The sequence below is a fragment of the Microcaecilia unicolor genome, chromosome 7 (genome assembly GCF_901765095.1).
Source record: "Microcaecilia unicolor chromosome 7, aMicUni1.1, whole genome shotgun sequence".
Classification (NCBI taxonomy): Eukaryota; Metazoa; Chordata; class Amphibia; order Gymnophiona; family Siphonopidae; genus Microcaecilia; species Microcaecilia unicolor.
The window spans coordinates 199,563,668-199,585,447 of record NC_044037.1 but is presented as its reverse complement, the minus strand read 5'-3'; the positions used below and the strand labels follow the sequence as shown (position 1 = coordinate 199,585,447).

Sequence of the window (21,780 nt, the reverse complement as noted above, 5' to 3'; positions counted from 1 at the left end):
AAACAGCATACCGGCACCTTTTTCCACAGGGCCAGCTCACCTGCCTGCCCTCAGCTCCCCAAGATTCCTGCCACCCTACGTTGAAATCTTTTATTTTACCTCAAGTTGCAGCGGCAGTGAAGGCAGCAGGCAGGCTCGCCTCCAGCCTTCCCTTCCCTCTCACTGTCCCGCCTTCCTCCGATGTAATTTCCTGTTTCCGTGAGGGGAGCTGAGGGCGAGCAGGTGAGCCAGCCCTGGGGAAAAAGGTGCCAGTACGCGGCACAAAAAAAGCACTGTGACTATTATTCAAGCAACTTTCCTGCAACAAATGCAAGCAGGTTTGGCATCACCATGCATATTACTTGTTCTGATTCTGTATCTTTCATCTCAAAGCCAACCACATGAAATACCTTTACTTGAGAAGCATGCTGGATGAACGGCCCACATTCCTTCATTTTTACTATCACTATGAAATGGAATGTAGAACATAGATCTGACCAACCCTAAGGGGCCAATGAACAAAGCTTACTATGTTAGCAATGTCCGATTTAAACTGGTTCTAGCCAGTTTAGTGTTCACATTATTCAGAGAGTAATGAACAAAGAGGTTCTGCATTGATCTTACCATTCATGTAGCAGCCAATTATAATGCTATGCAAATGTATTACAGCAAGCTGATTAGTATTAAAATGAGCATTCTGTGCGATGCACAGAAAGGAGTGCCTACCTTTAATATGCAAAATTTTCCGGGAGGTCTGGAGCTGTCATAGCATGACAGCGACTTCTTGGCGGAGCAGCCTGCTGTCATATTTTAATAGTATTGCACCTCTGTGTTAAATATACCATGTGCATGTGTCCCAAGCGTAACAGCACTGTGAAAAGATTGTCATGAAACAAACAAAAAAGACTGAAGCACGTTGTGGAGGTGCGTCCATAGCACCCGCAGCTAGAAAAAAAAAAAAGCTACACAAGGCTTTCATAAATGCACATACAAACAATAAACCCCCTGGGGTGTGAAAGTTGTCATGGACCCTACAAAAAAAAAAAAAAACATTTAAAAAAAGGCTGAATCATGTTTTGGAGGCACATACACAGCAAACGGAGTTGTGTTCCTTTCTTGGGCATGCATATAGCATTGACGCTTACTAAGTGACTGTTCCACACATGTGTTAGGCGCTTTCCCTACTGAGTTGCTTGCTGAAATTGCATACAGCTCATTTGCATGCAATTTCCTTTGAGCATCGCTCACTATTTTGAAATCAGTAACCGGATCTAAATGCACACGGATTTTTAACAGCTACTTTTGAGCATCGGCCCCTAAGTCTACCATGGCAGCCACGACAGAACCAGTCAATGGCAAGAATTACAACACACAATCTAAACAGCCTATGTAGCTATAATTGGAGTTAATTTAGTACCTATTTAGACATGTCATTCAAGTGTGACATGCATGAATACATTATGGTTTTATGCAAAGTACAGAATTTGCAGTAACATCAGACTCTTATGTGTAAAGCCAAGAAGGTGCTTATTTTGGGCTGTTTATAAAGAGGAATATAATTGCAAATATAATTGCAGAACTAAAAACAAGGAGTCAGTGTTGACTTGAATATTTATATTAAATAAAAAAATAAATACAGTATTTACACATTGACTTGTTAATACAAAGAGGTTGACACATTACTGAAAAGCTTCAAGCGCTCAACAGAATGGATTGTGAACGTATCTTTCCTTCTACAAAACTTGTTGAAGTGAGATTCATATGACACAGTGCAAATATAGAAGCTTTCGAGCCATGTGTAAATTTCCACTGCTCTGGTAGATCAGCGACAGGTTATATGCAATGTCTCTTCGCAGATCCAACTGATCCTCATCCATCCCCTAAAACAAAGAAAGAAAACAAATCACTAGAATGTGCAATTAAAACCATTGAAATACCTCAGCATCAGTAATCAAGCAGAGAGCCCTTTGTATGCACACAAATATCAACATCAATATAAAAGCAATCAAAACCAAGATAAAATGTTTGCTTTCTTCCTTGTTTTCCTTCCCTTTCCCAAATGTTTCTCCATGCCATGAAAAAAAGCACTTATAACCAGTTATGGTTTGAAGTGGAAGGAGAAAAAATTTTAATCAGCTTTGGGATGCTTCTGTGATGTGTATGATATGTAAGTAAAATAATCATGAGATGATACCTCTTCACTTAGATGATGGCAGATGCCCGACATAGCCTACCAGGAAAACAGGAGGCTGACCAATATTATGCAGACTACATAATGAGTGGTATAAAATCAATAATAAATAAGGGGGTCTTTTACTAAAGGTTATCTCGAGTTATCTGCAGCAGGTCCTCATTTTATTCCAACAGGCCCTGCTGCAGATAGCGTGAGCTAATCTTTAGTAAAAGACCCTCTAAAGTAATTATCAAATACATAAATAATAGAACATCCAAAAATACATTAACAAATAAGAAATGAAATACAAAACATATAATAAAAAACCCCCGGTACCATTCAGCAAGGCCACAGGGACAAAATGGCCAAATGTTAGTGCAACAACTTTACTAGTTTTGGTAGCTGTTTAAATTATAAGAAAAAATTATATCTTACTTGCTAATTTTCTTTCCCTTAGTCTTACCAGACCAGTCTAGAACCTGCAGATTGTGTCTGTCTAAAAGTGGAAGGAAACAGAAAAAATGGCAAGCATTGAGAGGGCCCCTTCTAACATTTGGGCCCTACTCATGTGCTCAGTCTGCCTTTGCATTAACCCTGTCTTGAATATCCAACATTTGTGCCCTGGGGTTCTCCTCTGTCTCTAACTTAAATAGAATGAGTCAGCTGTTTTCCTAATAAAATCTGTAAAGGAGAAAGCACTTGAGGGAGACTTCCTTCCTGATGCACCAGTGACACACACTGAGGCAATTGTACAGACTCCGAGGCCCTCTGATGACTCAGAATCCATGTAACACCACTAAGCAACAGTATGGATCTTGAGCATCAGATGCACAATTCTATGCACTATGCTGGCAAAGACTGGGTATTGCATTGAACAAGAACTGAGCAAACCTCTCAGTGATCTTCCTATCTGGCTGCTCAAAACCTGTTGATGCCAATGTCAAAGAAGTTACAGTAGGCAATGCCATGTACTGCTGAGTCACATCTATGGCGTATGCCTGGGTCTTTGGAGGCTGGTGTGACCCCCCCTCCCCCCCCCCCCCCCAGACACAGAGGAGGGTAAGCACTCCTCTGGCCAACGATAGAGCAGCTGCTAGTAACTTGATGCTTTTCATGCCATGCTTTAATGAAGCTTGATGCTGATATTTATGGGTGTTTATTCGACATATGAGATCAGTGGCTCCCTGTGTTAAAGATAATGATTATGATTAATCTTCTTCTGGGTCAAACAAAAATTAGTCAATGTCTGCTCCAAATAGCTTCTCTCAATGCAATGCTTTCCTAGCATCTAATGCAGCTCCTGGATCCCTTAGGATGGTGCCTCCAATACTGATGTCAATAGACTAGTCTTATAAAATGCTAAACATCCTCTCTCTTTGCTCTTCATGGCCATGAAGCTCCCTATTAATCATTTGGGAATGCAAATGGCACTGAGAGAGGTTGTGGATATCTTAAAACTGTGAAGACTTTTTTTCTGGGACACATAATTGAAAAATACAGCCACTGGAAACTTAAATGACTCACAAAACAGGCTGGCTAGGCTATTAATCAATTAAAAATGGGGCGACAGTAGGGAAACCACAAAAACAAACAAAAAAATCCAACCCGAAACGCATCTAACTATGGGGACAATGCAGAAAGCAAACTCGGGTTCAATGTAGCTTATGTTTGAAAATACAGTGAGACAGAATAATAGAATTCACTTATATCATGGGAGCAAGTAGATGGATATGTCAAACATTTAACAATGTTGAGATTAGCATATATACCCAAATGGGCATTAAAAAAAAAAAGGAAGTGCATTTTTATAAGATACCACTGCAATCCACAAAACCAAAGGAGCAAGTTTCCACATGCCATCTTTTCTTTTGATGTAGGCACAGGAAAAAAAAGATATTTTAAATGCTCCCAGGTTTCAACCTAATTCATGCTGAATGTGGGATATAAATGTCATAAATAAGAAAATAAACAGATAGAAACTCTGAATGTTGAGCACCTGATTCTCATAACATGATGTCTACTTTAGTGGCCTTTTACCAGGAGAAAAAAAAAATCTCTGCATGAATATAACACATGCTAGCTAAGGTGTCCCTTTAACCAGTCCCTTCAAATGACACACTGATTACGATTTATAATAAATTACTATTCTATGAAAAGTTATTCCGTTATTATACCTCCTCTGTGTAGAAGCTGGCATGTTTGAAAATATAAATGAGATTAAATAAAAATGCCACCAACAATAAAGAACAACGTGGATGCAGCAGCTCATAGGTTTGCTTGCTTTGTTTTGAGTGTACAGCAATGATGGCTGTGCAAGGAAGGGGAAACAGATATTAATATTGTTTTTTGGTTTTTTTTTACAGTTCCCTCCCTCTCTCCCACATATGATTCAAGACCTTCCCTCCAGACCTGGGTGCCCTCCCAGCACATACCTCAAGCCACCCTGATGGTCTAGTCTTCTTTAAAATGGCTGCCGAGACTTCCAGCAGTGGCCTCGCAAGGTTAATATCTACCCCCACTCCCACCCACGCTGGTGGCCTATTGCTAACTTACATGTTATTGAAGCCCAGCACAGTGCATCCCAGGATTCTGTCATTTTGAAGGAGGCATCCTAGGAGGGAGTGCTAATCCCTCCTCCCTCTCAAGGTATGGGGGGGTTTAGGGGGCACTAGGCCACCAGAGCAAGTGGGGATGGGGTTGCCCACTGGGCCACCAGGGTCAGTATTTTGGTGTCAGAGGGAGTTATGGAGGCTAGAGGTCCACTGGACCTCCAGCCCCCTTGTGTGTCACAGCAATCAAGGATCCCAGAAAAGGCCTATCCACGTGGCTCCACAGCACTTCTCGATTCCTTCTGGCAGAAGGTGATCTCACCTCTTCCAAGGGACAGAACAATCTCTAACAGTGCAGACCCACCAGCCAAAGGGTCCTGACTTGGCTCTCCCCTTAAGGTCAGGGTTGAGTTTACAATTTCCCAAAGGTCCATTCCCTGGCTGGCCTAACAAATCCTGGTCAAGATAAATCATACCACCCCCCCCCCCCCTTTCCCTTACAGGGGTCTTTTCTCCCTTCCTTGGTCAATTTGTACCAAATGTCCACAGTTTTCCTGCCTAGGCAAACCATATTCAAATTAAGTCGCTCATTCAGTCACTGGGTATCTATCGTTCACTCCCAGCAATCATGGAATTATGTTCCTAACTCTCAGAAGGGTTAGTCCCCCCACCTACCCCAGTCACCTCCCTCGTAGCTTCCCTGATGACTACTTCCTCCCACACAGTGGACCCTCCCAAGTCTTCACCTTAACTGTAGAGGTGTGCCATGGGACTAACCTCAGATCCAAATAGTGACTCTATAAGGTCTTACTCTAGCATATCTGCTGGGCTAAGGGCTCTCCTCTCGCCACTCAGAATGTTGTATGATTGGTTTATACATTTTTAAGTAAATAAATAATAAACAAAGAACACTAAATTGGAAAAATGATGAGGTCAGCCGCACAGCTGCTGTAAAGATGAATGTTTTGCCGCGCCTGCTCTACCTTTTTCAAGCCCTTCCAATCAAAATGCCCCGGAAATTTCTAGTAACACTGCAGGAACGTATTATGCGCTTTATCTGGGCGGGGAAACGTCCTCAGCTGGCGCACTCGGTCTTGTATCAGGATAAGAAGAGAGGAGGGCTGGGGGTACCCAACCTGGCCTGTTACTATAGAGCAGTTCAGGCGCGTGCGGCAGTGGAATGGTTTCAGGACTACCCGGATCGACAGTGGGTGCAGCTGGAACAATACACCTTAGGTACGCGGCCTCTGGGGGCGCTCCTGTGGATCCCGAGTTCACTTAGATCCCTAGAGGGGGGATTGTGTCCTTCCATATACGTCACCCTTTCTAAATGGGATAGTATGTTCCCTCGTGGACGTACTTAACTTTTCTTGTCTGTCCGCTATAGCGCACAATCCATTATTTTACCCAGGTACAATAAAGGGAGTCTTCACAAGATGGTATAAGGGAGGTTTACAAATGTGGGGCCAACTGTTTGACGGGGATTCGTTGTTGTCATATCCAGAGGCTCTTGAGAGATTCCCGATAATTGGGTCGGACCGGTTTGCTTACCTTCAGTTATCCACCTTTATTAAGACACGGGCAGTTCAGGAGGTGGTGAACCGGGAAAAATCCACACTGGAAGCCATCTGTGAGGGGCCACCCAAGACGAGTGGGCTGGTCTCACGTCTCTATCACATTGTCAATAGGCAGTCCCAGAATTACACGCATCATAGGAAAGGCTGGCAAGGGGAGTTGGGGTTGACAATTGAGGAGGCAACATGGGAGAGACTGGAGCGGGATGTGGTGAAGGTGTCGTCTCATGTGCCCTTCAAGGAGAATGCGGTGAAAGTGTTGTATCGATGGTACCTGACGCCTGAGCGCCTTCAGCGCATTTTCCCCACTACGGCGGGGCTGTGCTGGAGGGGTTGCGGTGTAAAGGGCACGGTGGGACACATATGGTGGACTTGTAGGAAGGTCAGTGCCTTCTGGAGATCTGTACGCAGCAGGCTGCAGAGATGGACGGGCAGCCCACTACCATGGAACCCGACCTTTTTCCTGTTTTTGGCGGGTGTTGCAAATCGCCCTCAGACCCAGCAAACTTTCCTGAGGCAGGCTATATGCGCTGCTAGAGTTGTAATTGCAGCCCATTGGAAGCAGTCTATAACTCCACCGATAACTCGGTGGATTCAAAAACTGAGGCTTATCTGCGAGATGGAAAGATTACTAGCTGAGAGACGCAACCACCTGAACAGATGGCACTTGATCTGGGATCCTTTTCTTCTTCATGTATAATATGATTGCTGTTATCGGTTATGGTGATGCTTGATAGAGGGGTAGGGGTAAGGGTGGGTGGGGATTAAGTGGGGTAGGTGGAGGGGGATGGGAACTAATATATACAAATCTACAAATCTTGAAGTAGTGGACTGGACATACTGAATAGTTTAATGGGCGCACTCGTACAGCCAGATGTGGCTGGTGTGTTGGGTATGCAGTGAGAGTTTCAACATGTGCTGTATTATCTGTCATCCACATTACCAGAGATTGGTTCTGTACAATTGAAATGTGTTATGTTGTGTACGATGTGCTATGTACGCGAATCTGTGTTTTACTTATTAATAAAGCCTTCATAAAAATTAAAAAAAAAAAAAATGATGAGGTCAGTGTGCAACAAGCACAAATTAAACAAAAATTATTCTCTGACAGAGACAGAATAGTTACATCTTCCTCCTGGATCCATGGAAAAAGGAAGAATAGGAGGTCCCACTCAAGCAAAGCAGAAAGTCATGCGCATGTGCAGCAGTGCCTCCCGAAAGCTTCCAGGTCTTTTCTGAGCTGTAGAGAATTTTCCTCTGTAGGCTCTGTCAGACATTGTCCAGTGGTGAGGACTTGTGATCCCGCTTGTTCCCTGAGAAAATGTTTCCTTTCATTTTCAAAATTTCCCAAAAATATTACATCTCTACCCTGTTATTTATTGCTATATTTGATGACTGATTTCACAGCATGTTATTGAGTTTGGCACAAGAGTGTATCACTTAACAAGGTTCTTGAATCTGGGAAGAGATACAAACTTGCCTACTTGAGCTATTTTCTTGTCTTTTGAGGTTGGATTTTAATGCTTTTTTTTTTTTCCATATCATTTTATTGATAACATTGAACATATCATATCAAATAATGCGAACAATACATATAAAAAAATGTCATCAAGTTTATACGTTTTCTCCCTCCTCCCCCCCCCCCTCCCCGTTCCCACCCTCAATTATTCCGCTACAAGTTCTATTAACAATTCAATATCCTGCTTCTCACAACGGGTGTCAGGGTATCCCAGAACGGGAGCCAGGTTTTACAGAACTGGTCTCCCTTCTTTGAAGCTAAGTCTCCCACTTTTTTTTTTCCAGCATACAGCATTGCATCATAGCACCGCGCCATTGCGGTGTTTCGGGTGGGTCTGGTTGTAACCATAGTTGTAATATGGTGCGTTTGCCCATCAAGATTACTCTTTTCAAGAATTCTTTAAGTCTCTCTGGTGACTTGCCGCAAATTTTATAGACATCAAATAATTGTCCCGGTGTTGGCTGCCAATGTATGTTCCACATTTGCGATACTTGATGTCCAAGTTTTATCCAGAAGGGCTTTACCCTTGGGCAGTACCAGAACATATGTCCCAAAGATGCCCCCACTGTTCCACATTTTGGGCAGTCATCTGTTGCTCTCAGAGTCGCCTTGTAGGCCCTGTGTGGTGATATATACAATCTCATGAGGAATTTGTAATGCATTTCCTGCCAGGTTACATTCTCCGTCACACTGTATACACCCTTTAAGCTCAGTTTTATCTGTTCTGGATCCGGTTTCCATCGGAGCTCCTGATGCCATTGTTGTGACACCTGCGCGTAGTCAAGTGTTTCCTGTAACTCTCTTAAATGGTGGTGAAAGTATTTGAGTGGCACTTTTAATTGTGCTTCTAGGCCCAGCATCTCACTCATTGATTCCCATGTTTGTTGGGTAAGAGCCATGGCCGGCAACGTTCGTATATAATGTTTAAGTTGCAAATATTGAAAATAGTCTTTTTGTTTAAGTCCAAATTCTGTACACAGGGCCTGAAATGTTTTAATAACCCCTGTCTCCGACACTACTTGGAATAGATATTTAATACCACACATCTCCCATTTCCTAAACAACGCAGAGTTTCCTCCCTCCGGGAATGCTGAGTTACCTTTAATGGGTAGCAATGGGGACACCATACTATTCCATTTGTTTCTTTTACTCAACCATTTCCATGTTCTCCGCAAGGGGTTCAATAGAAATCTATATGGGCCCAGGTTTGGGAGTTCCCCTGGAGGGGCATGTAGCCAATAAGCAAATCCCATTGGGGCCATCAGCAAGGTTTCCACTTTCGTACAGGAGAAAAACTCTCTGGAACGAAACCAATCTGATAAATGTCTCAGGTTACAAGCAGTTGAAATAAGTTTTAAATTAAGCAGCCCTAGCCCTCCTTTTAGGCAAGGTCTCATAAGTTTATGTAACCCAATACGTGCGCGTTTTCCTTGCCACAGAAATGTTGTAAGGGTTTTTTTAAGCCACCTCTCCTCTTTATATCCCAATATAGCAGGGATCATCTGGAAAGTATATGTCCATTTGGGAAAAACAAACATGTTGTACATGGTGATTCTTCCCCTCAAAGACAAAGGTAGGCCCTGCCACCCCTGTAGAGCCTCCCTTGTATGCCTCATTAAGGGGTCTATATTTTCCCTATACAACTTTGTCAGATCCCTCGGTACCTTGACCCCTAGGTACTTAAGGGAGCCCCGGGCCCACTGAAAGGGAAAGGGACCTTCCCACTCCTCTTGCACTGTTTCTTGTACTGAAAGGGCCAGTGATTTTTGCAAGTTTAGTTGCAATCCTGAGTAAAACCCAAATTCGTCTATGACTTCTAGTAGGCGTTGGATTGAAGTTTTTGGTTGAGTAAGTGTGAGAAGCATATCATCAGCAAAAGCCAGGGTTTTAATTAGTGTCCCGTGAAGCGTAACTCCCTGTATGTCTGGGTCCAAAAGCATAGTACGCAATAACGGTTCTAAATATATGAGGAACAGCAAAGGGGATAGTGGACATCCTTGTCTGGTACCACGCTCCACTCCAAATGGCTTAGACCTGGTACCATTTATTAGCAGTTGTGCTGTGGTGTTTTTGTACAGTGTTTTTGTGGCCTTTAAAAACCAGCCATCTAAGCCCGTATATTCAAGTACTTGGAACATATAGTCCCAGTTAACTTTGTCGAATGCTTTGGCTGCATCTAGGCTAACCAATATGAGGGGATCCCCTGTAGCCTGCCCATATGCCACTGCCAATAGGGCTTTCCGTACCTGCTGAACTGCTTGACGGCCCTTAACAAACCCCACCTGGTGTTCTCCAATTAATACTGGCAAGTGGTGCATCAGTCTATTTGCTAAAATTCGGGATAGAATCTTTACATCAACATTAATGAGGGAGATGGGCCTATAGGATTCTACTTGCTCTTTGGGTTTGCCTGGTTTAGGAATTAGGGTGATCAACGCCTCATTCTCTCTGGGTGAAAAGGCTCCCCTGGCAACCACTGCTTCTAAATAGTCAGTTAACACTCCACATAGTTGTGGTGTTAGCATTTTGTAATACTCATTGGAGAAGCCGTCCAATCCTGGCGCCGACCCTATTTGTAAGTTTTTTATTACTTTGAGTACTTCTTGTGTTTGTAGGGGTTTAGATAGTATTTGACTGGCTTCCTCTGGCAATCGTGGCATTTTTGCATCCTCTAAGTAATCTGTAGTCAGGGGGCCTTGGACCCTATTTTGGGAAGTATACATCTGTGTAAAATGCTCGTGGAATGCGTTTACTATGTCCTGTAACTGATTAAACTTATCTCCCTTGGCATTTTCAATCAAAGGGATAAATCGCTGTGTAGTAGTTGCTTTTGCCACCCTTGTCAATAATTTCCCAGACTTGTTCCCAAATCTTTGAAAATTCAGACGTCGCGCTATTAACTGTTTCTTTGTTTGCTCGTGTATCAGGGAGTTCAATGCTACTAAGGCTGCAGACATTGAGTCTCTATTAATTGTTGTTGGGTTACCCAAGTATTTCCTCTTGGCCTTTATATATGTTGTTTCTAGTTGTAATATTCCGGCTGCCAGGCGTTTTTTTCTAGCACACTGAAATGCTATTATTTCTCCCCTCATAACCGCCTTAGAGGCTTCCCAATATATTGTAGGAGAATCACATGAAATCAAGTTTGTATCTTCATATAATTGCCATTTTTCTTGCATGTGTTCTAACAGTTGTTTATCTTGGTATAAATATGCAGGAAATCTCCATTTATTGCTTCCTCCACTACCCCCACCTATATTAATTTCCACCCATATCATGCTATGGTCCGATATTTCCATCGGGCCAATAGTGGCTTTCTGGACTTTAAAGAACCAGGGTTGTGAGATTAGTATGTAGTCAATTCTGGACCAGGAGGAATGTACTTTAGACTGATGTGTATAGTCTTTTGTTGTGGGGTGAAGGGTGCGCCACGGATCAATCAATTGGAGGTGTTTACAGAGCATTGGTATCCCCTTCCCCTTACCTGACCCGGGAATAGTTGTAGGTGAGGATCTATCTAGACTCGGGTCTAGTACTTGATTAAAATCTCCCGCCCATATCCAGGGGGCATCGCTGTACTGTAGTCCTAGTGTTATAAGGGACTGGAAGAAATTTGAGCTATAAACATTTGGGGCATATATTGCACAGATGTAAAACTTTTGTCCTTGATAGTTTATTTGTAAGAGTACAAGTCGTCCCTCAGTGTCTCTATGGATTAGTTTTGTTGTGCAAGGTAATCCCTTACGAATAAGTATTGCTACCCCGCTCCTCCTATTACCCGAAGAGGAGAAGTGGCTTTCACCCACCCATCGCTGACATAATTTTTTGTGTTCTGAGTCGGATAACTTTGTTTCCTGTAAGCATGCAATATCTATACCTTGTCTCTTTATCTGTGTCAGAATTTTATATCGTTTTACAGGTGATATGACTCCTGAAACATTCCATGATAGTATCTTAAGACCAGTTCGACTAATCTTTCCTGTATTTCATTGAAACTATTATGGTTAGCATCAAAATATTCCTCCGGGAGCCCAGCCTCCCCCAGGGGATATGTGGTTCAACCTGTGGGAAATTTTTCATTATCCCAAACACTCCATTTGTGAGAACAAACATTGTTAAGAACTTCTTCGCTATTTTATAACATGACTCCACTCCTATCTCTTCCCTCCCATCCTTGCCCACCCCCCTCCCTCCCTCCCTCCCTGTATCTAACCCCCTTATCCCCCCCCCCTTTGCTCCCAGATTAACCCCGAGATGGAAAACCCCATCTAGGCAGAGTCACAACGTGCCGGTTCCCCACTCACTCCCAGGCCCAACAATGCTATAATAAACATATAAACTATGACCTCTATATAGAAAGTCTTTACAGTGCTGTTTGTCCCATCAAGACATTTCAATCAATTGCATAATGTGCTCACCACCATGTGCTCAGAACTGGTTCAAGCCGGTGCTTCCTGGCTTTTCAGCTCTTTGTTAATGTATTGCCGTGCTAAGTGTTCTGATGTAAATGATATCCACTTCCCGTTTTCCATAATTTTTAGAGTGGCAGGGTAAAGCAGCATGAACCTGGTATTTTGTTCAATCAAAGTGGTACACACCGGGTGAAATTTCCTTCTCCTTTCTTGTATGCTGGCTGAGTAGTCTTGAAATATGCGGATCTGGGCACCTGCGTAATTAAGCGAATCTCTTTTCTGACGGAATCCCTGTAGGATTTCTTCTTTGTGAATATAATTGTGAATTTTTATAATTACCACTCTAGGTTTAGCTCCATTTAGGCGTGGTTTCCCCAGCCTATGTGCTCTTTCAATACATAGTGGACCTCTGCTGTCCGAAATAGCAAATTCTTTAGAAATCCAATTTTCAAGCAGCGTGCCCAGATTTTTATCAGGAATTGTTTCAGGCAGACCCACCAGCCTAAGATTACATCGTCTGGCTCTGTTTTCTAAGTCATCCAACTTCTCCTCTTGGGCGGCCAGGCGTTTTTTTAGGTTGGAAAGTTCTGGCTCATGTTGTTGCCAAGTGTCTTCGATTTCAGAGACTCTCCTTTCCACCTCCGCGGTTCTGCTATTGATTTCTCCCAATCGGCTGTCCAGTTTCTCCAGCTTCCCCTCTAGTGTGAGGAATCGGGGCTCTAGCGCTGTGCCCACCGCCGCTACTAGTTGTGAGAGCTGTCTGGCGGTAAACTCAGCCTCGCCTCGCGGCGACGCGGCCGCCATCTTGGATTCGCCGCTCATTACCAAGGTCTTTTCTTTTTCGTTTTTTGAGCTCTTCCTCGTGCTTCCAAGCGGCATGGGTACAAGGAATGGGTCCATGCACCTTCCACCACACTTTAACGGGACGAAATTAGTATATTTTGAGGTCAGTCAGTTTGTAGATCGCCGGGAGCGAGCGGGGTCCGCGGAGCAGCACCAAAACGTTGCTATCGCTCCAACTGCATCACGTGACTCCCGGATTTTAATGCTTTTAAACTTGACCAGTATTGCGAGGGATGGAGCAGGTAGATATATATTTTGAAAGTTAGCCTCGGGTGTCATCCATTAACTTGTACAAGTAATTTATATCGCGAATAAACAGATATTTTATGAGGAAGCTTTAGTGAATCTAGCTACACTTACAACGAGTGTGGGGGGGTGGGGGGCTGACTTCCATGGTTTTAAGACCTCATGTCCCAAACTAATGATATGCAGAATATGGAAGTCTTACACAGCCATGTTAGAGAGAATATCAGGGTAATGCTGATGCACTATGCATATTGGGCTAGATTCTATATATCACGTTCAAAAAAAAAAAAAAAAAAAAATCGGACCCAAAAAAAAATACAGCTAAGCATATTCTATAAACCGTGCCTAAAATTAGATGTGGTTCATAGAAAACGGTTCATAGAAAACACCCAAATCTAGGCATAGTTTATAGAATGCGCCCAACACCCATTTTCTGTGACTATATTTAGTTGCAGCCATTTACACCAATGAAAACCTGGTGTAAATGCAGCAGATGCCTAAATTACGTGCGGAATGGAAATATTCTATAATAGTGCGTGTAAATTCTAGGAATGCCCACAGCCTGCCCATTGCCTTGCCCCCTTTTCAGATCCGCATCTTAGAATTTACACGCATCACTTTATAGAGTATGCTGAACCATTTGTGCACATAAATTCTACTTAATGCCAAGTAGTGTCATTAATTGCTTAAGTTCAATTATCAGCGCTGATTGGCAATTAATTAAGTTGCAAGTCGTACTATATAGAATCTGGGGGATTATGTGTCCTCATGCAAATTGGTTAAAAATGATAGGGCTGATCAGTGTGGAAAACCTTCCCCTCAAATCTGCCACCCCCACCAAAACAAATTGTGCCTTCAGACCCCAAAAGTCTCCAATCACCCAACGGGCCTCTGGGCTGACTAACATCCCAATTTCCAGAACTCCATTTACAAACAAAAAGATATCCCTATCTTTGCTGGCAGAAGAGAGACGGACATATGAAAGAGTTAAGAAAAAAATATAATAAAGAAGAAAACAAACTAGGTGGACTTTCTAAGGGCTTGCGCAACTCCAGATAGATGGGAGCAAATTTCTTGGAATCCAGAGTATAGTACAGTGCTTCACCCATATAGGCATGTGGCCTAGGGAAAAATGTCTACAGGACAACTGACTAAGGCAGAAGTCTTGCAATAATTTAAAATAAATAAAGAACTTATGTGGGTGCCTCCATTAAGTCTCCTAGTTGTTAGAAAACTCTAGATATATTTTGTATTTAAACAAACAGTACCTCAAGCCTTGGAGGAGGAAATTCAAGTGCTTTTTGGTAGTAGTGTATTGCAAGGTGAGTTAACCCCAATTGATGAAGGCCACGGCCTAAATTGTAGAAGGACTCTTGACAAGGTCCACGAAGGTCCAGATATCGAGTCAGAAAAGAGAATCCCTATAAGAAAGAAACTTACATAAACTATAAAGCAGTGTGGACAAATCTATAGCATAACAAAACATGGTGCTCATATGACCAATTCTAATTCTATTAAATACCTCAAAGGAAGAATTCCCAAATGAAAATGAGTGGATTCTCCAGAGGTTTGCACATACCAATCTGATAATTCTACAAATGTTTCATGGCAATTGTCAACAACAGAAAAAAATAAGGCCACCTATCTCTACGAAAGCATTGCCCCATGACTTTGGCCAAAAGGGGATACTTCTAATTTAAAAATAAACCAACAATCTAGAATTAGGTAACTCATTTGGAAGATAAATTAGGGCTTCTATTTTTAGGTGTTTATATACTGTAATTAGGTGTTCTTTATTTTGCTAAATTCTCAATCTGCCAATCTGACAGCCAACTCTTATACCAGGTGTAAATACAAACAGTACTGCAATAAAAAAAACAGAAAAATTACTGAATCATACGAATCCATTTATAATTCCAAAAGAAATCAAAAACCTGAAGCCCAACCCACCCAACTCCTGACAAGTACACTGTTCCTAAAAATCCCTCTGCATACATCTCTACAAACTAAATTGTTTTTATTTTCTTACAAAGCAACCACACATCAGACTCATCCCTAATCATCTATAGCACAGTGTCCCACCAGATCAAGCCAGCTACATAAAAAAAGCTTTGCCAGCGACAAAACTAATCTAACCTCAGAAAGTGATGGTATCATGAGGAAATGCTGACCCGAAGACCACAGTGAATACCCAGGAATATTTTCCTGCACTAGGTCTCCCAAATAAGATTTTGCTCTGCCATATACTGCTTGAAACAACATTATCAAAGTCTTGAAATTTACCCGTTCCTTTATCAGTGACCAATGTAAAGCCTTAAGATATGGAGTTACATGCTCAGAGTACCAGCAAGTAAACTGGGCTGCTGAGTTTTGAAGCAACTGTAATGCCCATAAAGTTGAAGCTGGCAGACCTAAATAGACAGCACTACAATAGTCTAGCCTAGACAACACCAGCAATTGAACCACTGAACAGATACCATCCTGAAAAGATAACCGTGAAGATGTCAGAATAAGTGTCATTTAAAAATAAAACACTACTCATCTAGTTTTTTAAGGGCATATTGGTATTTAACACTACACCCCACTTCTTAACTCAGACCTTGATAATCCAACCACCTGTATTTAATGCTGTCAGAAAAAATCCAAACTGCTCTGCCTCTGAATTTCTAAAGCACCCAAATTCTCAGTCTTTACCCTGTTTAATACCAACATGTTTCCTTCAACCAAGTCTCCACAACCCCTAAGCTCTTATTCAAGGAATGTAATGTCTCCTCCATAGTACCCAATACAGGAGCAGCTAGCTGAATATCATCCACATATGTTCTAGCAGATACAATTATTATCTAACAGGAAATGTTGAACATTGGTGGTGAGAACGTGAATCTCTGAGGTACTCCTGAGAACCCCAAGGTCTAGTCAGACAACTTATCCCTCCATCTCACCTGTTGTCAGCGGCCAGTTAGAAAAAAGGAAAACTAGTCTAATACTCATCCTCCATTCTGAACTCTCCCGTCTAAGCACGACAAGAGTGTTCTACAGTGTCAAATGCAGATAACACATATAATGATACCACCAAAAATCGGCTTCCTCTGTCTAGTGCCCAATGCAATTATATGCAGTAAGGAGATCAACACAGTCTCCATCTCGATGCAAAACGTTTCCCGAATCCAAAAATTCCTGCAACAAAACCACTACCTCTAAAATCTTACTCAGAAAGGAAAGACTAGAGATAGGATCCCAAATCTCCATGTTTATTGTTTTGTTTTTTTGGTTTGTTGTTGGTTTTGGGGGTGGGGTGGGGTGGGGGCTGCAGCACAAGTACTATTTCTAGGTATCCTTTCTGGGTTAATAACATACATCTTTCTGTGCCAAAGATGAGTCTTCAGTGTGGAAAAGGCACAAAAGGGGATCTAAGGCTGGTCAGGGAGGGATGAGAGATCATTAGTGGAAGTGGGGCTTTTGCTGTATTTATCCACTGATTTCTTTTTTCATTGAGGCTATTTGATCAGTATTGCTTGGTCAAAACAAAATGAGAAGCCCTAAATGAAATATATTAGCATTCAAAAGCATCTTTTTCAACAGTGCTCTTCCTACCAGGTTTGTTTACACCCTGCTAAATGAGTCATTCCTTTTTTGTTAAAGGTGTGATAGCACATAGAGTTTAAAGACAATTTGCTGTTCTATACCTTTAGGTAATGTTTGCAATGAAATAGAAGGAAAAAAAAGAGAAAATGTTAGGCTTTCTACACAAAGAATATAAAAATCACATACCTGAACTAAAAGAGCATGTCTTTTTAATACATACTTCTGGGATGTCATGTGAATAAAAGTCAGTCCTATGCAAAGACTGTGCAGAGGGTCACTGGGGTTGGTACGGAAGGCCTGCACATACTGCCCTAAAGAAAGAAGCAATCATTTAACAAGCTACCACGCAAATCTTATCACAAAAATAAAATATATTCTGTGTTTTTGCAAACCATTACTTTATGCTCAGAGTTCACTGTATATTGTGCATACATTTATGCAGCATGACTTTTTACCATTGTAATAATGGGGGCAAACAGGACTGAAAAGGGAACTATTCCTCCCTACACTCTATTCCTCCCTCAGTGCACATAATCATCCCTCATATGGAGGGAGTGGCCCTTAAACATGGCAGCTCAACATCAGTGCTATGCACTATTTTTTTTTTTTGTTACATTTGTACCCCGCGCTTTCCCACTCATGGCAGGCTCAATGCGGCTTACATATTGTATACAGGTACTTATTTGTACCTGGGGCAATGAAGGGTTAAGTGACTTGCCCAGAGTCACAAGGAGCTGCCTGTGCCTGAAGTGGGAATCGAACTCAGTTCCCCAGGACCAAAGTCCACCACCCTAACCACTAGGCCACTCCTCCACAGGAGACCCAAATTCAACACTCCAGACTAACTGGGGCTGGAGATTCTGGTGAAGCAGCAATCACAGCCCCTGGTGTGGAAGAGTCCCAATGCCTGGACTTAACATTCATGTATACTGGGGTCCAGAGAGAGGTGTGGGGGAAGGGGGGAGAATAAGAGATAAACAAAAGAGAAGAAAGCCCCTGGACAGTTGCAAGTGAAGGTTCATAGCACATAGACCAGTGAAGACTAAATCTGGCTTAGCTGTAGTATAACTGCAGCAGGACATGTTTATCCACGCCTACCCTAGCTGAGATAATATTTAACCATCTCTCTGACCTCATGTGCAACTTTCTTTAAATTAGTCACCTTATTTTCTAACTCCTCTTACTCTTTTACCTATCTATATGTTCCATCTTTGCTTATACCCTTCACTATCTATTAAAATGTTCTATTACATATTGTGTTGATATTGTAAGTAGTATATTATGCCATACGTTTTATTGTTACTTGAATATTTTACTGATGTAATTGCCTATGGCTCATCTTTGATCTATTCTTACTGTACACTGCCTTGAGTGAATTCCTTCAAAAAGGTGGTAAATAAATCCTAATAAATAGAGGAGGAAACATAATTTTAAAATAAATAAAAACAGAAAATACAAAACACGACATACATATCTGATTACATATACCCACGAAAAGACAATTTTAAGAAGAACATGGGGACCTGCAAAGTGCATGGCTACTTTAACCTAGAAACTTTGCACCAATTCTCAAGAGAAAGTAGGCACATGCTTTCATGTTAAGAACTACTGAGGACAAAATATCCACAGAGATTTGCACTTGTTTTCTTCTGCTGATTCTTTTTCCTTTCTAAACAATGTATGTAGTTTAAAAATGCAAAGCTATATGTGTTGTTCCATTCCCTGCCCCTGGGTAAGAGTATATGTGTTGTGGAACTACACATGTAATTTAGTCTGTAGGGAGGACTGTCAGTTTTCAGACAGCTCAATTACACATGTAAATGGCTTTTGAAAAATTGTCCTTGCAGACCACTAAAGGATTTTTATCCTAATTCAAATGGTCAATACTTTTAAACAGCAAATAAATGTATTCATCCATGACTTTTAATTTTTTGTAGGTGGTGACATCTTGTACTTAACCAATAGAAGACAGGGCCAATGTGGCCTGAAGAGCAGACCTACAACTACAATTTTATATAATATTTCACTGGTCCAATAAAGAAATATGAAACAAAGAATCTGGTTTCCATTAGTACTGATATTCCTCCAGGTCCATGTGGCCAAACCTAGAAAATCCCTATGCACAGCACTGTTTCTTCATTCCAGGCTTCACATAGTCCCTTAAAATTTCTGAGTTTTCATGATGTCTATAATCATTTTCATGATCAATATCTGAATGCCCTTGGTGTAAATACTAAGTCAGTTTTGCCTCTTTTACTTACCATAAAATTCAGACCTGTTTTAGTTCCATAAGGCCTGGAATTAAGGACTACTGGTATGTAACATTCCAACACAAACACACCTCTATGCTAACACAATTATGATGGCATTTCACTGTGATTAGACTCCCCAAGGATTACCCCCTAAGCAGTTCTTGGCTACCTGAGCTTTAATCAGCTCTAGCAGAAACATGAAAGGCAATTCAGGATTTACAGAATTCACTGAAAATTTCTCAGGTTCTTGTGAGGAATGAGATCCTTACCAAGAGCATGTTTGAAGCTGCCACAAACAAATGCATTGTGCCCATTAAGGATACACAGGGCATGACTGTCAGGGTTTTTGAGCATTAACCTAAGACAGAAGCGATGGTGACGTACATCCTGAGAATGCATAGTGACCTGGTTGAAGATGTTCCAGAGCTGAGCTTTATTCACATTTTCCATTACCATTACCCTACATGAAAATACAACATTTGACAGGTTTCATTTTACACAGCAAGCTTTCTATACTGAAACTATATTTATTCACACTTTATAATTTATTATTTCTTAAAAAGACTACATGAATCCATAAGCCAATTATTCAGTCAAGCCCAGAGAAAGAACAATAGAAAACTACTCCAGTTTATATTACAAGATAGAGATCCATCAAAGAGAAAGAAAGAAAATCAAAGAATTTAAGGGGAAATTTATCAATGTGTTTAGCAGCAGAGACTTTTATAAAATACTGGGGAAACATGAACATCCTGACCTGGACATCCCATTTCCCATATAGAGTCCCTATGCAAACTGGGGCTTCAAGCTTAGAGGGGTTTAAAAAAAGGTTTGGATATCTTCCTAAAAGAAAAGTCCAACTGTAGGTGTCAAGACAAAGTATTTGCATGCTGAATAGTATACTAATGCATCAAACCTGATATAGTTGTATGCTTTCTGAAAGTTCTTGTCCAGAATTGCAGCAGATAGACCAAAGAACTCCAGCTCCTTGCGCTTCTGGCGATCATCATAGAAAGAATAATATTCCAGCGATGAATCTACCAATAGTTCAGCCTCTTTAAATCGGGAGAGGTCGCACAAAGCATATATAGCTTTCAACAGGAGGTTCCACCAGTCATCTTTGGTCAACACACTTGTCAGAACAGTAAATATTGCTAAAAACATAATTATTATATGTAAGTCATCTGTTCCAAAACTCATTGGAGTTTTGTCAGGACATAGACATGGGAAGAACCTGTAAGTAAATCCACTGCTGGTGGAAAGAATTCCTGAAAACATATCTGACAGGTTACAAGAGATACAATAGTTTCAAAACTGTGCTAGTATAACTGTGATCTAAATAGAGATAATATCTGAAAGTGTGAAATACTTCTTGGCCCCATCAGTATAGAACTGTCTTCCATTGTCCCTCTGTTTAAAACTCTCCTATAAAAAATTCAGGGGTCCTTTTACTAAGGTGCGCTGAAAAATGGCTTGCGGTAGTGTAGGCATGGGTTTTGGGAGCGCGCAGAAAAGATAGAGGGTAGCATATGGGTATGGGAGACGTTAATTAATATATATGCCCGAACGTAGGGCAGGGGGAATTTTTTGATTCTGTGAGGATCTTTCTAATTTTGTTGCTGGAGAGGTAGTTCTTGGTGGAGACTTCAATTTAACACCAGCTGCCTTAGACCATTCCAAAGGGGATGGGGGACTGCTGTAGCTCACAGAGAGAAATTATTACAATTGATTAAAGAGTTAGACTTGTTGGATGTGTGAAGATTGCAGCACCCTGGGCAAAGATCCTATTCTTTTTACTCTCATGCACAGCAAACTTACACGAGGATTGATGTTATCTGGTGTGGCCGGTCATTGTGAGGTCAAGTGCAGGATACCAAAATTGGAAGTATACATATTTCTGATCACGCTCCATTTTCGGTTCAACTTATTGTTTACAGGCGAAAAGGTGCCTTACTTATTGGAGGATTAATGAATCCGTTCTGGGTGATGTGAAGATTTGTCAGGAGATATGGGAGGTTATTAAATCCTACCTGGAATTTAATGACATGGGTGAAGTTTCTAATGATACTCTTTGGGATGCCTTGAAGGCAGTGGTACAGGGACACCTTATTAAGTGGGGAGCACGGAGAAAGAGCGGGGTGTCAAGGAGTTAGGCCTTTGTTCGCAGTTGGTACGTTTACAAGCACAGCACTAAGAGGGGGGTGATCATAAAATCTTATCCCAATTGTTGGCCTGTCGGCGTGAACTACAACAGTTTAGGGTGGAACAGATGGAATTCCATAGGTGTGTGGTCAAACAGAAGTTTTTTTGAATTTAGTAATAAGGCAGGACGAATATTGGCTTGTCATCTTCGGAAGCGATGGCTTATGTATACTATTACAAAAATTAAGGGGCCTAAAGATGTTCTTTATTTCCGAGACGTGGACATTCAGCAACAGTTTGTCCAATTTTATACCAAATTATATTCTAAGGAGTTGGAGGTACCACTTTCTATGATTTCAGAGTATATAGCAGGGGCTAGATTGGAGGAGTTAAAAGAAAGTGACCGAGAAGGAGATTCAAAGGGTGATAAATGATATCAAAGGAGGCAAGGCACCTGGGATGGATGGGTACACTGCAACATTTTATAAGATATTTGCTACAGATCT

General features: G+C 41.6%; 1 protein-coding gene across 2 annotated transcripts in view; it reads right to left on the bottom strand.

The window, feature by feature from the left end:
- Nucleotides 1–1,557: 1,557 nt before the first annotated feature.
- Nucleotides 1,558–21,780, bottom strand: part of GTF3C3 (general transcription factor IIIC subunit 3) — a 102,242-nt gene continuing 82,019 nt past the window's right edge. For both annotated transcript variants that reach the window (XM_030209743.1, XM_030209744.1), the window contains exons 14-18: nucleotides 20,049–20,286; nucleotides 19,402–19,592; nucleotides 17,067–17,191; nucleotides 14,564–14,716; nucleotides 1,558–1,859 (exon numbers count right to left, since the gene is read on the bottom strand). In XM_030209743.1, the coding sequence (XP_030065603.1) occupies nucleotides 1,737–1,859; nucleotides 14,564–14,716; nucleotides 17,067–17,191; nucleotides 19,402–19,592; nucleotides 20,049–20,286 (830 nt within the window). In that variant the 3' untranslated portion in view covers nucleotides 1,558–1,736. The remainder of the gene's footprint in view (nucleotides 1,860–14,563; nucleotides 14,717–17,066; nucleotides 17,192–19,401; nucleotides 19,593–20,048; nucleotides 20,287–21,780) is intronic.